General features: G+C 41.7%; 1 protein-coding gene across 8 annotated transcripts in view; it reads right to left on the bottom strand.

Annotated features, from left to right (window-relative positions):
• The window catches only part of RGS7 (regulator of G protein signaling 7), a 263,160-nt gene that overhangs the window by 26,274 nt on the left and 219,593 nt on the right, over nucleotides 1-17,293 (bottom strand). For 4 of the 8 annotated variants that reach the window (XM_059835870.1, XM_059835874.1, XM_059835875.1 and 1 more), the window contains 3 exons: nucleotides 6,176-6,362; nucleotides 2,836-2,925; nucleotides 627-701 (listed from right to left, as the gene is read on the bottom strand). In XM_059835870.1, the coding sequence (XP_059691853.1) occupies nucleotides 627-701; nucleotides 2,836-2,925; nucleotides 6,176-6,362 (352 nt within the window). Of the gene's footprint in view, nucleotides 1-626; nucleotides 702-1,519; nucleotides 1,574-2,835; nucleotides 2,926-6,175; nucleotides 6,363-17,293 lie in introns of those variants that run through there. The other 4 variants (XM_059835869.1, XM_059835872.1, XM_059835868.1 and 1 more) reach the window with 3 other exon arrangements.

The raw sequence follows: 17,293 nt of genomic DNA, 5'->3' as shown, positions 1-17,293 counted from the left end.
ATGTACAATGTTGTTTTATAGATCAACCTGCTTAGACAACACACAAATCACACTGCAACATGCTATGGCAACACCACCATGCAAAATACAGGGGTTTTTGTTTCAAACATTGGGATAGTTTCCTTTGTGGCTGTTTATTTACTTTTTAGTGTCCTTTACTGACTTTGTCCCATTGAATCCAAATTTCTTCCTGATTACAGTGGATTCAAAGCATATTACAGGAAGCCTTTACCTATAAGAAAGTAGTTAAAGAATTACAGTTTTGTTTTAACGTGTGAGATAGTCCCACAGCCTCACAAAACTTTGTTCTTTCACTGTGTTTGTTTCTTTTTTTGATTACTAGAAACTCTATATATATATATATTAAATACTTGAGGAAATACTCTTGAGCCTCATTGTATGGGAGGCAGTTTCTGAGAACTGCTTCTCCTTCCCTAGAAACTAAAAAACAAAAACCATGATCTTTGCTCAAAGCTCTCATATTTTTCATTTCAACACACACAGATCCACTAACCAGGTCACAGAAAAAGCCACGGATGCACACGCACACACAGCAGCGTCACCTGCACAATTCAACAGACAATGCAGACAAACTTGAGTATAATCCAAGATCTTTCTACCTCTTTTCATAACAGGTTAGTGCTCGCCCTCAGTGTTGGTGTACAGTTTTTATGGCATGGGAAAATAGGGATGTTTCTGCCCTACAAAAATAAATGCGTTGAATGCTTTAGTTTGAACTTTCACAATGTTAAAAAAAAATCCAAAGAAACCGGATAAGCAAAAGAATCCCATATATCAGGAAATCAGTGGATCTTTTGGCAGGTGGCAAGAGAATGCCCACAGCAAATATACCAGCCTTCATTTTTTTACCTTGGTGAAATATCTTTTGAAAATTATATATTTAAAAAAAATAATCAGTTCTTGTAGTCCATTATCAAAATGAAATCCCAATCAAACCCTTGCGCATCATCAGCGTGAATTCTTTGGTCCTGAAGAAGCTGTGCTAGACATTAAGGAAGATGGGAAATTATTATTGTTTATTTTTCCCTGTGCCCAATTAAAAAAAAAAAAGGGACAAACTCTTTTTTAGTAAAATAAAAAGAAGACAGGAAGGAAATCCAATGTATTCAAACCGTGTCAGACTCAGTATTTTGGGAGGCACCAGAAAAAGGAACAACATCAAGCAGGTTTTCACAGATTCTTTACTACAATTTAGAAAAAGAAAAGAAAAAAAAAAAAAGAGTGAATAATTTCATGCTTCCTAATGCAAAAAGCATGGCTCCCAAAGGTCCATTCCTCTGTGTATGACTACTGAGGTCAGTGGGAAAGGGGCTAGGGAGGAGGGGTTGTAATGAAAGCACATGATAAAGATGTCATTCCTGGGAAAATTCACAAACTGTGATAAATACACTTTTAATTGTCAGGTTAGAGAAGCAAAAAGGGCAAGTAGGGATCGGTGAGGGGGAGGGGAGAAGGATGTCCCATCAGGTTTACTAGTCTTCCGAGGCAACAAACTTACCACATTGCGTGTGAATTTCTCAAAAGATGTTCGACGATCCAGTGTGTTTTCCAACTTAAATTTAAAATTAAAAAAAAAAAAGAAACAAAAGAAAAAGGAGGGGGAAAAGAAAAGCAAGAAAAAATGGAGTAGAAAAGAAGGATCGATGAAACAATGGACTGCAAAACAAAGTTTGTATAAATCAGGAAGCGAACACAGGTATGAAGCTGTAATGGGACTCTGCAAAACAGGGGATGGGCAAAGCAGGAATAGTATTCGACAAAAATCATTTTTCATGGGGATCAAACTGGTTTGATTTAAAAGAAAAACTGAAAATAAAAAGAAATAATGAAGTGCACATCTTGTGTTAATGAACTGACATTCACAAACTTAAGGACTTCACACGGACAGTTGTAGCTTTCTGGTATTTTCAACATCTCTCTCTATATTGGATCTTCAGAAATCAATGTTTGAACAAAAAACAAAATCACACAGTACTTTCATATAATTTTAGGTTGTCATTATAAACAATAGAATGCTATGGTGTTAATAACTACCTCATTCCGGTAACGATCGGGGCCCTGATTTTGCAGGCACAGGGCTCCCAGCTGATTCTAGGAGATCACTATTTAAAGACCACTAATAAAATTATTTATCATTATGGAAATCTGCATTGCACAAGCTGCCCCACATACTCCGGGCTGTGTCTATTCAGAACTTACTCCATAATCTGGACGTTTCTAAGCAAATATTACATACCAAGACATGAGCGTCTTTTTGCAGAAGTGTGACATGATCAGTCTTTCAAGTCAGATTCCTAGCCTACTCAAAAGTATTCATGTAATAATAGGGAAAGCAACAGAATTAGGAAGCCCCTATATTTATAGCTGAAATTAGAAGTTATTCATACAAATAAGGTTGTTTCTAAACACATTCTGTAGCTTTTATAGGTGGAATAAAGAGAACAACAATTATTACATAAGCAAACTTGCAAACATGAAAGACTATTCTTCTGGGATTTTATTTTATTTTTTTTAATGTATTTGTAAAGCACTTTGCAATTTAAGGTGCTTCATAACAGAGAAAACAGTACAACATGGGATGTAAAAATAAAAATAAGTTTTGCTAGATTAACTTATTGAAACATGCCCGCATGCAGGATATATACACATATATGTATATTGAACTCCTGTGTGTATGTGACCCTCCAAACACGCCAAGCTGGTCACCTACCAGATATCCAGTTGCACTGGCACAGGGGAGAGAAGACTGAGTATTGTTGCAAACATAACCACCGCTTTGCACAGTGGCAAGACAAAGGCAAGATGGACCAATACCTTTTTCTTGGCCTGTAGCAGCTCCTGGTAGGCACTGGATCGTATAAAACGAGGATAAGAATCACTTTTCATCAGTTTGTAAATGTGCTCCTGAAAGGGAAATAAGGAGCTGTTACTCCTATAAAAGAAGATATAAGTAAAACAGGAGGCAGTTGCATATGTTTTCGTTGTGGAATGTATACCAGCTAGCACTATTTTGAAGAGGAAGTCTTACAGGGTAGCAGGTCGCAGTTCTGAAGCTAAGGCAGAGTTGCTCTCTACTCTTAAAGCAGAAATCCCACCTATTTGTTATGTATAAAGAACACAACACTCTTCTTAAATTTATAGTCCCTATTTCCAATATGGAATTATTTTTCTAAGACTTTACAACTGAGTCCTAGCTTAAGGCCCAGTTTCAAACCTCCCTTACATTAGTCAGATTAGCTAAGTGACTAAATCAGGAGTTGTGGATCCTTCCTCATCAGATTTTCTGAACTAGTTTCTGGAGATGCTTTTCTGACTTCATAGGCTGGAAAAAGGTACTAGGTTTCTAATTCAGCACTACAAGGCCTTAAATTAGGGAGGATATCCCCTGGCTACTCTTGAAATATAAAAAGAAAAATACATATGGAAATGGAAAAACAGTTCCAGGCTAATCTAATTTCCAAGATATTTATTCTTCAGAGACATATGAAAATTTGGAAACCCTTATCCAGAAAACAAATGACACAGGCAGATTATAGAGGTTTTCTTTTTGGAGCATTCTCATGTCTATAAAATATGAAGACCTAAAAATCTATGATGCAAGACACTTTATAATTCTGGTTCTAGTTGTAATGGTAGGAAAGGGATTTGTAGAAAAAGAAATCACAGTAGGAAATACTCTGACAAAAAATATTTTTAAAAAATCCACTGAATTGTGTTAGCTATTTTTGTTTTATTTTTCACTCAAACCCTACCTTTTACTATAGGAAGCTTGTAGCACAGCAATCAGGAAACAGCAAAAAACTGTAAAGTAAATACTGTTTGTCAGCTTGGTACTGCATGAAATTAGTGAATAGGAAAAAAACCCCCACTTTGCTTGAAAATTATGGCAAGGTAAAATTAAAGCGGATTTTTAATTTTTGTTGTATTAGAAACTCTAGGGAATGATTCTAAGTGCCTTTCATTGTATTTCTCGCACTAAGCAGAGAAATTCTGGTGTATACTCAGAACTTAGGTTGGTTTATTTGGGGAGTTTTTATTCCACTCAGTTTCTATGAAAGCAGCCAATACAGCCAACAGAGAGCAGAAAGGACTCTGCTCCTGTTGTACATATCAATGGTGATGGGCAGAAAAATGTTATTTCTGTGCAAAACCCAACCCTGTACAAGCAAGAATAAATTAGGCTGTATTAGTATTGTTAATATACACATTAGTCAGGAATTAAGGCTGGATGTCATTTAGCACAATAGGTCTATTTTTACTTATGTATCGCTCTCCTTTGACATGGAGTTCTGTGGTGCCATCTTTCAAGTCCAGAAATGCTTTTCAAAACACTTTTAACCACAATTAAATGACTTGCCAACTGCCAGAATGACTTGTAAGTGGTCTCTTTCCCAACTGGCAAGCCATAAAGAGCTTGTTGCAGAGGCAGAGCCCTATTCCTGACAAAACTTCCACTTCAGGTGGGGCACTCTGTAAAGGTCCTACAGCTTCAAGTCAGAACACAGCAGGTACTGTCTGCCCCCTTTTCCCAGAGAAATGGAGGCCTCCAGGTTCAAGCTGTATGCTGATCTGGATCAAACAACCAGAGGTCTGACAGGAGGAAAAGTCCTGCTTGCATAAAGACTGAATACTCCATGTCTTTCATAAATGAAGGAAAAAAAAGAGAAGAGAGATCTGGAAGTAAAATGGTGTTGAAATTTTACACCTATTTTAAAAAAAAAAAAGGATACTGGCAAGGAATTTAATTGTCCTTTACTGACTCAAGTGCAAAGACATATTTTTTTAAATCTTTAATCTTGCTAGATTGTTTATTTGTGTAACTTATGCCTTTGCTATACACTGCATTCCTAAATCTCCAGGGGGTCAGCAGATGCAAGCAAAAACTGTACTTCAAAACAGTGGGTATGATATAGTCTCTAATGAAAACTTTATTCTTGCATCATAGGCTACTATTCTCATAACAGCAAAATGAAAAGGTGGTAGAATTATTCCCCCTTCTATTTAGGGCAGAGGCACTTCACAAAAAGTAGAAAGCCCTAATTCAATTCCCTTCTCTCCTTTGTGGGACTTGCAGCAGCATCTTCTGACTCCCAAGATGATGACCTAATAATCAAGCTGTAGGAAATCCTGCAGGGATATGATCTCAATCTCTCCTTTTGATACCATTTCACTTTGCATTAATAATTAAATTTTCATCACTGGGCTGCTGATGAAAAAGGGAGGATGGTACCGGTTCTACTACTTTTACTGTGAATCCAATTCTTTTCCAATGCTTTTCTCAGAAGTCTGCAAAGATGAAATATTAAGTCACATGAAGTGACTTTTTATTTAATGTAAAAGCACTTGTTTTTTCTTCTGAGGAAAACTGAGATTTGTATTTTACCATTTTGGTTTTTTAACTTTTACTTCCAATCTCAAAAATATAAGTATTTTCACAAATCTAGCTCCAGTCAAAAGTATCTTTTGATGATGGTATTCAAATTGTGACTAAATCAGGCCACCAAAAGCCAAATAAGACATCTACAGACTATTTCTTACTGCTGTAATACTGATTATTGAAGAGCAGATCTTTAGGATCTTTGCCCAATGTTCTGTAGATAGTAGTTTAATAAGGTATAGAATATACACCATCTGTGAAATATGATACTTCTGCACAAGCTGTTACAAAATGTTATTTCTCACATGGGTCATATTCTTTTCATGATGGGAACCTATGACTCCTACAAATGATAACAACACTTTTGGACATGCACTGAGAGAACAGACATTGAGCCTGTATCAAGGGAAGTCTTTCAGAGAGAGATCTTGAGAACTAGAAATCAATGTGTGCGCGGGGGAAGCTTTTCTCTGAATGTAACTGAATAAGAAAATTAAGAAAACAGGAACATGAAAATATAATTTTCACTGCACTATATGCTTTGCTCTATTTGAAGTCCACTTGAAGACTCTATACGAGGCACAGATGTTTCATGAAGAGTATTAGCAATTCATAGGCCTCATGAAAGAAAGAATGTTACACATTTGCATTGCCAAAATGGCATTTTAGGAAACAGAGTATTACCATTTAATTCCCAAATATATCTTATTTTTTGTATATAGATTTCACTAGCCAATATTCTATTTCAAATGTCCCTAAACAGGATTGCAGACTGACCTGAGCATCTTCAAATGTGTATCTTCCAGGGTCCTTTACATTCTGCGTGGTTTTGTCATAACTTTTTGAATCTAGATTGATAGCGCTGGGTGCACCTGGAGCAAGAAATTCTTGCCAGATTTCTTGGACGCGAGCAGGAACTTCACGGATAGGCCTCTTCTTCAGGTCTTCTACTGCTAACCAGAACCTATGGCATAATATAGCATCTTGACTTGCAATTCAGTATAATCGTTAATGAAGTGCTCACACTCTTCTTAGCTCTTAAAAAAATAATGAAGGAATTGAAGTTTTCATCTAAACCATGCCAAAACAAGAAAAATCTGTGATTTTATGTTGGGATCAGCATTCTGGTATACTGTCTCAGACAATCAAGCCACCTTAAAAAGCAATTATTACAAGCCTCTTCAGGAAACAGGTGGGAAATCCTTCATTACTCATGCATGGGTAACTTGCTTACTGGAAGGTTTCCATTTAACTGGAATTAAACTGAGATTTCATTTCACCTGAACCACAAGGGCTTATATTGCTTATAAACCTATTGCTTTTTGACATTCCTTCAAAAACTGATATGAACTTGTGTTCTTTTCATCTTCATGAATCTCTCTGAGTTGTGTTAAACTTTAAACTGTGTAACTGTAATTTTGTTACTATTACTCCACAAATAATGTATAAACTGGAAAAGCATTTGTTTTGCTGGCTGTACGTTAATTTCTTTCTTCAGCATTGCATTTCTATGCATATTTGTACTAAAATTACTGAATGGAAGTACCCATTCTCTCTTCTGCTGCTGAGCAAACCAACATCAGGCAGTCACATACCATGCAGGCCAGTTCAGTGTATCCTTCTCACTCAATCTGGAGCAGGATCACTAAAAAGGTCTTCTTGAGCACTTTGTGATCACAGCTAGCTAACTATAAGCTTTGAAAATCAGTTTTCATTTGCTACTATGATTGTTTTTATAATTATTTCTTCTATGGGTGTTCAGACTCTCTCACTGCACAAAATAATTCTAAATTCAACTAGGATCCCATGCTTAGATATGGTGCAGACCACTTAGTTCTCCCCCACCTCGCCCTGAGAGCTCAACTAAAGTTTGTTAAATATGCAATATATACCATCACAACTTTTCGTTATTGTTTTGACACTGTTGATCCTGTGAAACAAATAAGCTGAACCTTGAAGTAAGTTAACTGTGAAATAAGTTGGATTTTACAAGGCTGACAAATAATTTGGGTGCACCTTTAAAACGTGGTTGCACCCTGCTTACAGTGTGAAATCAAACTGAGCTCTCTCAGCTTAGTTAAACAAGGATGGGATAGGGGAGAGGAACAGTGTACTGTATTCAGACCCCCCCAAGAAAGCAAACCACCCTCAATCCAAATTCTAATACAGTTATTGCAACAACCCTTAAGAGAGGATAGTAAAGCACAGCAAAGAAAATCTTACAGTATTCCTCCTAAGACATTCTTCACTTTAGATGATTTACCTTCCAGGAAGCGATTAGTCCTTCATAGTCCTGTTTTGAAACTTCTTTGTAGCACAAATGGAAGAAGCCCGTGCTTATCACTCATAAGCCATGATGGTCAGCTTCACTCTACTGAGATGACTATTTTAGGTATTTCTGCACCCTTCGATTTCCATAGTATCTAAGCACAATCTTTCTGTCTATTGATCCCTTAAGATTCTCCAAGAGACAGAGAAGTAATATTGTCCCAGTTTTGCAAATATATTAATAATGTAATAATGTACAGTGGTTTCTCCAAGGTCACAAAGGGAGTCTGTACCAACAGAACTTCAGTTTCAAAAATTCTGGGTAGTATCACTTATCTCTATGAACTGCAATGTGAATTGAGCATAGATCTGCACAGAGCCTGGGGAGGCATCCTGAAAATCTGATGGCAATGCAGTAAGAATAGAGGCCTCATGACTCAAGTTTAAAAACTGCACAGCTCACAAACTCTAATTCAGTTCACTCTGTCAAATTTGGGCAACCTACTTTGGTTTCCTTGAGCTGCTTTCGATATTTGCATTTGAAAGTGTATATCCTGCAGTGCTATCCCCTTCAAATGCATCTTCTGGGACTGACAGATTACTCATGTGTATCGAAGTCAGGTAAGGAACAGAAAAATGAAAGGGAAGGATGTTCTTTGTAAACAGACATTTTCTCTCACCCTGCAGATATCCTAAGGATCTAGCTCAAAGCTGTCACATTTTTGTTTGTTCCATTATATCACTGCCAAACTTCTGGAAGTCACCACTAACATGCCTTAGGATGCTATTTTCTTTTGCAGGTAAACTGTTTCCATATAGTAGGTTATACACAATTATGGGGAAATAGATGGGAGATACATTTAACTTCTTTGAGGAAACATTCAGCTTCCAGCACAGAATAGGCAGGTTGTACAGACACATCCTTACAGGCTGAACACCAGCTCTTTGAGAGATTAATTTTATTTTACCCTTCTAACATTAGCATTCAAAAACCCTATTGAAAATGTGAGATGCTAAATATAGAAACTTCTTTAAAAGTGGGAAGGAAACGCTGATTTCTGCGGTATGTTATGTCTAGGGTGCCTACTTCACAGCCGACACACATTTTAACATTTTAATCTACTTACTGATCTTTCAAGAAAAAATGCCTGCCCTGCTCCCACAGAGAGTTAAAGTCAAATATGCAAAGTTAGGAAATGCCAAAAATAAGCCTGCCACCTCTTGCATTTTCAAAAATAACTTTTCCGAATATCCCATAGCAACCAATAGCACAGATGGAGCTGAAATGGTGTCTGCAAGACCTCAGCACAGGGCCTCAAATCAAAAGAGCTCCCTGTCCCCTTTTACAGCTCTCTGCCTCGTAAGCTGTGACCAGAGCAAGGGAAGAGCCCTTGCACACACGCAGTGTGCAACAGTAAATATGTGCAAGGGCAGGAGAGGGGAGAGGCGGAACCCAACTGCATTTTACGGACAATGATATACACAGACTTAGTGCTACTGCATGGGTAGAGCTCAGGCTCTCTGCCCTTGGATGAAACTCTATCTCCTGTTGGTGGAGGTTTGCTTTTGCCATGGAGACCCTTCTCTAGAAGATACTCAGTACTGTTTGAACACAGACCTGGGTGTAAACCTTGCTACTGTCTCTGTCCCAGCATTTGGGCTGCCACACGCGGGGTCACACGCCAGACGTATAGCTGAGTGAGAGTGTATAGCATATGATAGCCGTACATCCAGCCACATGACATGGTAAGACATATGTTGCAAAACATCTGGGGATTATGTCCTCCAGCTGGATTACTTTTAAAATGAGGATGGCCTTGCCAGATAAATAGCGCAGCTGCAACACAGCTTCTGTCCCGTTAACTGACCTAAATGTCCGATGCAGCCACCAGCAGATCCCAAACCAAGCTAATCACTTAAATTTAGCACGTAGGAACACAGAGGGAGAGAAAGGCTGCAGTAATTCTCCACAAAATGTGTGAGGTTTAGGCAGGTGTGGAGACGGTGAAGTGGGAATTATGTGGGCTTTGCACCCAGTGCATGTGCCACAGCAGGTGGGAGGACAGACCTTTCAGCGTTCTCAGCAAAAGCAAACAAAAACCTTAACAAACTCCATTGAGAAAATCAGCTGACACTTTTCTAGGGGCAGGAGACTACTCTCTGATTCCTAGAGTCCACCTTCTTGCCAAGTACAACTTCAGGCTCAAGACATAGTAGTGCTGAAGGTCCTCAATAAAATGACAGAGAAAACCATTAAATCTTGCAACTAGTTCCTTCTCATCTAATCTGCAGAAATGGCAACATTGCTGAGACTTGGAGTTTAAGCTTGAGTCTGAATGAGAAATAAAGCACAGGCAATTTCAGCCTTGAGGATTAAGTTTTGGTCAAGTTATTAGCACCCAAAACAGGGTCTCATAATCAAGAGTGTGAAGGATAAACATTACCAGGGTCCATACTATGTGGGAAAGTGTCATTACCAACACTTACTTCTGTTCAGACTTGCAGGACAGACATCAAGGACAGTTAATCAATCTGCATACTTTGTAACTTTTGGAACTTGAGGGCCAGGCTAACGAGGACGTGGACGAAAGTCCATCTGCGGGGCTGCCTAGGGCGAGACAGCCTGCCCCACGCATCACAACCACCTCTACCAAGGCAAAAAGGAGGGTGGTTGTTGTAGGTGATTCCCTCCTGAGGGGAACGGAGGGCCCAATATGCCGGCCTGACCCGACCCACAGGGAAGTCTGCTGCCTCCCTGGGGCCCGGGTGAGAGAGGTCACAAGGAAACTCCCCAGTCTGGTACGGCCCACCGATTACTACCCGCTGGTAGTTTTGCAGGTTGGCAGCGAGGAGATTGAGCAAAGAAGCGTGAAAGGGATGAAGAAGGACTTTAAGGCGCTGGGGAGACTGATTGACGGATCGGGTGCGCAGGTGGTGTTTTCTGCAATCCCTTCAGTGGCGGGGAGGAACACTGAAAGGAATAAGAAAGCAAACATGGTCAACGCGTGGCTCAGAGACTGGTGCCACCAGAGGAATTTTGGATTCTTTGACCATGGGGTGGTCTCCGTGGCACCGGGCCTGCTGAGTGCAGATGGTGTTCAGCTGCCCCCAAGGGGGAAAAGAATCCTTGCCCGTAAGTTGGCAAACCTCATCAGGAGGGCTTTAAACTAGACTCGAAGGGGGAAGGGGATGAAGCCAGGCTACCCAGAGGTGAGCCTAGGGGTGACGTGCCATTGTCGGGGGCAAGACCGATAGCCCAGCTCAAGTGCATCTACTCCAATGCACGCAGCATGGGCGGCAAACAGGAGGAGCTGGAAGCCATCGTGTGGCGGGGCAGCTATGACGTGGTCGCCATCACAGAAACATGGTGGGATGACTCGCATGGCTGGAGTGCTGCGATGGAGGGCTATAAGCTCTTCAGGAGGGATAGGCAAGGAAGGAGAGGCGGTGGGGTGGCTCTGTACGTCAAGGAGTGCTTTGATTGTATAGAGCTGGATGATTGTCACGATGGGGTTGAATGCTTATGGCCAAGGATGAGGGGGAAGGCCAACAAGGCAGATATCCTGCTGGGGGTCTGTTATAGACCACCCGACCAGGGCGTAGAAGCTGATGAAGCGTTCTACAAGCGACTGGCAGAAGTCTCACAGTCGCAAGCCCTTGCTCTTGTGGGGGACTTCAACTTACCGGATGTCTGCTGGAAGTACAACACAGCTAAGAGGAAACAGTCCCGGAGGTTCCTCGGGTGTGTGGAAGATAACTTCCTGACGCAGCTGGTAAGCGAGCCTACAAGGGAAGGTGCCCTGCTTGACCTGCTGTTTACGAACAGAGAGGGTCTGGTGGGAGAAGTGAAGGTCGGAGGCCGTCTTGGGCTTAGCGACCATGAAATGATAGAGTTTGCAATTTTTAGCCAAGTAAGGAGGCGGGTGAGCAATACCGCTACCATGGACTTGCGGAGGGCAGACTTTGCCCTGTTCAGGACACTGGTCGGGAGGGTCCCTTGGGAGACGGTCCTGAAGGGCAAAGGGGCCCAGGAAGGCTGGACCTTCTTCAAGAAGGAAATCTTGAAGGCGCAGGAGCAGGCAGTGCCCCTGTGCCGTAAGAAGAGCCGGCGGGGAAGACGGCCGGCCTGGCTGAACAAGGAGCTTATGCTGAGGCTCGGGGAAAAAAAGAGAACTTACCACCTCTGGAAAAAGGGGAAGGCAAGTGAAGAAGAATACAAGGACCTCGTTAGGTCACGCAGAGAGGGAATTAGGAAGGCGAAAGCCCAGCTAGAGCTCAACCTGGCCACGGTCGTGAGGGACAACAAAAAAAGCTTCTATAAATACATTAACAACAAAAAGGGGGCCAAGGAGGATCTCCATCCTCTACTGGATGCGGCGGGGAACATTGTCACGAAGGATGAGGAAAAGGCTGAGGTACTTAATGCCTTCTTCGCCTCAGTCTTTAACAGCCACACCAGGTATCCTCAGGGTATCCGTCCCCCTGAGCTGGATGACAGGGATGGAGAGCAAAATAGGCTCCCCATGATCCAGGAGGAAGCAGTTAACGACCTGCTATGCCACCTGGACACTCATAAGTCTATGGGGCCTGATGGCATCCACCCAAGGGTGCTGAGGGAGCTGGCGGAGGAGCTTGCCAAGCCGCTCTCCATCATTTATCAACAGTCCTGGTCAACGGGGGAGGTCCCGGATGACTGGAGGCTTGCCAACGTGACGCCCATCTACAAGAAGGGTCGGAAGGAGGATCCGGGGAACTACAGGCCTGTCAGCCTGACCTCGGTGCCGGGGAAGGTTATGGAGAGGCTCATCTTGAGGGCGCTCACGGGACACGTGCAGGATACCCAAGGGATCAGGCCAAGCCAGCACGGGTTCATGAAAGGCAGGTCCTGCTTGACCAACCTGATCTCCTTCTATGACCAGGTGACCCGCCTAGTGGATGAGGGGAAGGCTGTGGATGTTGTCTACCTGGACTTCAGCAAAGCCTTTGACACTGTTCCCCACAGTATTCTCCTAGAGAAGCTGGCGGCCCGTGGTTTAGACAGGTGCACTCTTTGCTGGGTAAAAAACTGGCTGGATGGCCGAGCCCAGAGAGTTGTAGTGAATGGGGTGAAATCCAGCTGGCGGCCGGTCACAAGCGGAGTCCCCCAGGGCTCAGTTTTGGGACCGGTCTTGTTTAATGTCTTCATTGATGATCTGGATGAGGGGATAGAGTGCACCCTCAGCAAGTTTGCAGACGACACCAAGTTGGGAGGGAGTGTTGATCTGCTCGAGGGTAGGAAGGCTCTGCAGAGGGATCTGGACAGGCTGGATCGATGGGCTGAGGCCAACCGGATGAAGTTCAATAAGGCCAAGTGCCGGGTTCTACACTTTGGCCACAACAACCCCAGGCAACGCTACAGGCTTGGGGATGAGTGGCTGGAAAGCTCCCCCGCAGAAAAGGACCTGGGGGTGTTGATCGACACCCGGCTGAATATGAGCCAGCAGTGTGCCCAGGTGGCCAAGAAGGCCAACGGCATCCTGGCTTGTATCAGAAATGGTGTGGCCAGCAGGAGCAGGGAGGTAATCATGCCTCTGTACTCGGCTCTGGTGAGGCCGCACCTCGACTACTGTGTTCAGTTTTGGGCCCCTCACTACAAGAAAGACATTGAGGTGCTGGAGCGTGTCCAGAGAAGGGCGACGAAGCTGGTGAGGGGTCTGGAACACAAGTCTTATGAGGAGCGGCTGAGGGAGCTGGGGTTGTTTAGCCTGGAGAAGAGGAGGCTGAGGGGAGACCTTATCGCTCTCTACAACTACCTGAAGGGGGGTTGCAGAGAGGTGGGTGTTGGTCTCTTCACCCAAGTGACTAGTGACAGGACTAGAGGAAATGGCCTCAAGTTGCGCCAGGGGAGGTTCCGGCTAGATATTAGGAAAAAGTTCTTTACCGAGAGAGTAGTGAAACATTGGAATAGGCTGCCCAGGGAGGTGGTAGAGTCACCCTCCCTGGAGGTATTCAAGGAGCGTGTGGATGTGGCATTGTGGGATGTAGCTTGATGGACATGGTGCTGTGTGGTGTTGGGTGGGTTGGTTTTTGGTGTGTTGTGCCTTGTTGTTGTTGTGTGGTGGTTGGCTTGCGTGGGTTGTTTGTGTGGTTTTTTTGTTTGTTTGTTTGTTTTGTTTTGTTTTTGTTTTTTTTGTTTTTGTTTTTTTTTTCTTTTTCAGGTTGGACTTGATGATCTTGCAGGTCTTTTCCAACCGTAGTGATTCTGTGATTCTGTGATTCTGTAACATGCAGAACTCTCCCCTCCACTATCAGTGAAGACAGAAATGTCTCGCATTTAAAGTAGTCAAGAGTGGCGATCAGTAATAAAGAGCAAAAAAGTGAAACAGGCTGGATTAAAATGAAAACTTAACCTCTTGCACCATTCTCCCTCTTCTCTAGTAAAAGCACTGTTATGGTGTTATTAAAAGAATAACCAGAACCCCTGAAGTAAGTTAGACATAAAATTAAGCACTATGACCAAAACAATTTGTAGACAACACTGCAAATTTTTAGTATTGTATACGTGGGGTTTTATTTATTTTTTCTACAGGATGTAATTGAGGCCTCTATCTCCAGTACAGGACATTTCTACAACAACTTAAATGGATGAGTCCAAAAACAACTCAAAAAATCTCAGCTTGCAGGGGGATGGTCAGAGAAAATTTATTGAGAGAAAACATGTAAATCTAGCTAACCCCTCAGTTCCTCTCTTCTTTTTCTGGACAACCAGAGCTCAAAGCCCCTTTTCCCTATTTACTCACACATTATGAAAGCTAATAAATGAGGATCAAAGGAAGGGGAAAGGGGTCCAGCAGCTTTTCCTTCTGTGCATCATGGAAGATGTCCTGTCGCCACTCGCCCTTCACTAACCTAGGAGGCTTTTGCAGTCTTAGCACTGCCTTGGAGATCACACCTACTGCAATACTGCATAATGACTTGGACAGGCTTTCAGATTGGCAGGCCTGAAACCATTTAGATCTTTACAGGCTGCAATTCCTACAAAACAACCGCTTGGGAGCAAACGTACGGTCAGCATATGAATATTAACTTCCCAAAGAATTCTGCAGCACTACAGACAAAGGAAGGATATGGAGAGGAATCGGGATTTTCTAGAGATGAAAGAAACTAGGTCTCTAGGTGCCACATCACAGTAAGATTCATTTCACTATCTCACTGTCTTTGAAAAGTCCTTTTTCAGTGCTCAGACAGCCTTGTGACCAAGCTCAGTAGTATTGGATCATGCTCAAACTTAAGTCTTGTGAATTTTAAACAATGGTCACCATTTTTGTAATAGGCAGTGGGAATTGTATAAATCTCTTATCCAAATCATATGCTACTTTAGCTATTTGTTCTGTGTACTGAGCAGCATGCAAAGTGATCCCTCCAAAAAATCTGCATGGTAACAAGAGATTACAAGTCATAGCCTGCGTTAGGTGAATGCAGAGTCCAACCCGGGTGTTAGCAAACTGCAATCACACTGTAATGAAGCTACCACACTGACAGAACTGCTCAGACACTTTTATCCCTTTGCTATGCTTTACAACACCCCTGAGACATACTATTAATCCCAATTTACTGGCAAAGAAAGAAAGCACAGAGATAACTGAGTAAGAAGGTGAAACCTGGTTGCATTCCCAATCGTTGCACAGTTCTTAAAATTAAGTCATGGCTCTTTTCCTCATCCCTGTTCTGTTTCTTAAGACAGGATCTACATCCACTAAGAATGAGATTCTCAGCCAGCTTAGACACTCTCAGTCCAAGTTAATGAAACAGTAACACTGGGACTTTTAGCTACAGAAGATAATCACACTCGAATAGAAACGGTGTATGTGGTAGACTTATCATTTCACATTTTTGGCATTTCTTTCACCGAAGCGAGGTACAAGACTTCTAATCAACTAACACTGAGTCTCTCTGTAGTGTCTTCAGTTCCCTGCTGCATCCTGTGTAGTGCGCTTGGTAGCCTGAATCCAGGGTCCCAGCTGTCTATCTCACTGTAGGTTTGATGGTGCTTGTTGTGAATTTAATCATGATTAGATCTGTTATAAAAACACCCCAGAAAAACAAATTGCCACAGTGGGGTTAACAGGTGAGCAAAGAAATTGGTGGTTTTTAAATTTAAGGTTTATTCAGCAGTAATGCTTGAAACCATCAAGCTTTTCATTTCTGTTACTGAGTTCTATAACATTTTGACTCCCATGCACAACAAGCTTTACAAATTCTTGCTTTCTAATCTGACTTTACTGTGTGAGCATAACGGTGGATTGAGAATTCATAAACATACTTCTGAGCTTGTGAGACAGTTTTCCTTCAGATAATCAACACGGAAAGCACCTTTTCAGGGCAAGTTTGATTCCCTTGCCTGATCCTTCCCGGGGACAGCCTTTAAGCTCATATTCACCTTTGCTCAGATATCATATTCCATAATGCCATTATAAGAATCGAGAGAGAGAGAGACAGAAGAGTAGATGGCATGTCAAGGAATCACCTCTGAACAAATTTCTCGAGGGAATTTTCCTGGATCAGTCACTTGCAGTTGCCTGTGGTTAGTGTTGTAAATAGGATTAGAAGAAAGAGCTAGGGATTATGCGGGTAACAGTCTAGTTGGCAAAGAGACAAACTAATCACAGAAAAGCATAGACACTGCAGCACACACTGGGCTGGATAGGTTCATGTTTAAACAGCTGCTCTGCATAAGGAATTACCAGGATGCTCTTTAAATAAAAGAATTACCTGTCCTCTTGGTATTATTCTGACTTTTAAAATTTCATTTTACCACTTGGATTTTTTGATAACAAAATATCTGTAGCTGTCACTAATGAAGTTATCAACATACGCATACAGGTCAGGCCATTTTTCCATGAGGAGAATGGCAAAAAAATCAGTTGGAAAATATCATAAGGTCTAGAGTATCTATTATACATTTCTGATGCAAAATTCAATGTTTGAATATGAACATGGTCAGCAACTTAGAGAAGTCCGTCTCCAATTATTCTGCTGACAAACTTAAATTAACAACAAGGAGGTCTGTGCAATTACTCAGTATTTATGAATCAACACCATAAAATGCCAAATGCCTCTTGTAAGATGCTACATAAATGTAATTCTAGTATGAATGGCTATGCTGCACCACTTCGGAGTGAGAACTGGCATAGAAAAAAAGTAGTTTAGGATTTTTCTGAGTTCTAGAATGTGTGCAAATAGGATTTTATACTTCTTATGCTATTGGTGAATGGGAAGTGATACAGATGACATCTGACAAGAAGGTGGAATAAAGAGAAAAATATGTTGTACATGCTTTTGTACTATGTACAGTTTGACTTATCTGTAGAAAGGCTGTTGTTAATCCCTCTGAAATAATTCTTACAGGAATATGACTTCCTTAGAACAGTGACAACAAAATATGCTATTAGCCAATGGATAGACTATCATTTTTTAAAATCAAATAATTGTTCTCCCCCACTTAGAAGTAATTCTGTGTATATACTTTAAAAAAAAATATTTAAGCTTCATACACTAGCAGCACCTTTACATTTTGAAAGTAGTGAGGAATTTGAGAGCTAGCTGTCACACTACTTCTGCTGTGTCAGATCCACAAGTACTAGAATC

This window comes from Gavia stellata, chromosome 2 (genome assembly GCF_030936135.1).
Source record: "Gavia stellata isolate bGavSte3 chromosome 2, bGavSte3.hap2, whole genome shotgun sequence".
Taxonomy (NCBI): Eukaryota; Metazoa; Chordata; class Aves; order Gaviiformes; family Gaviidae; genus Gavia; species Gavia stellata.
This window is presented reverse-complemented; position numbering and strand designations above follow the sequence as displayed.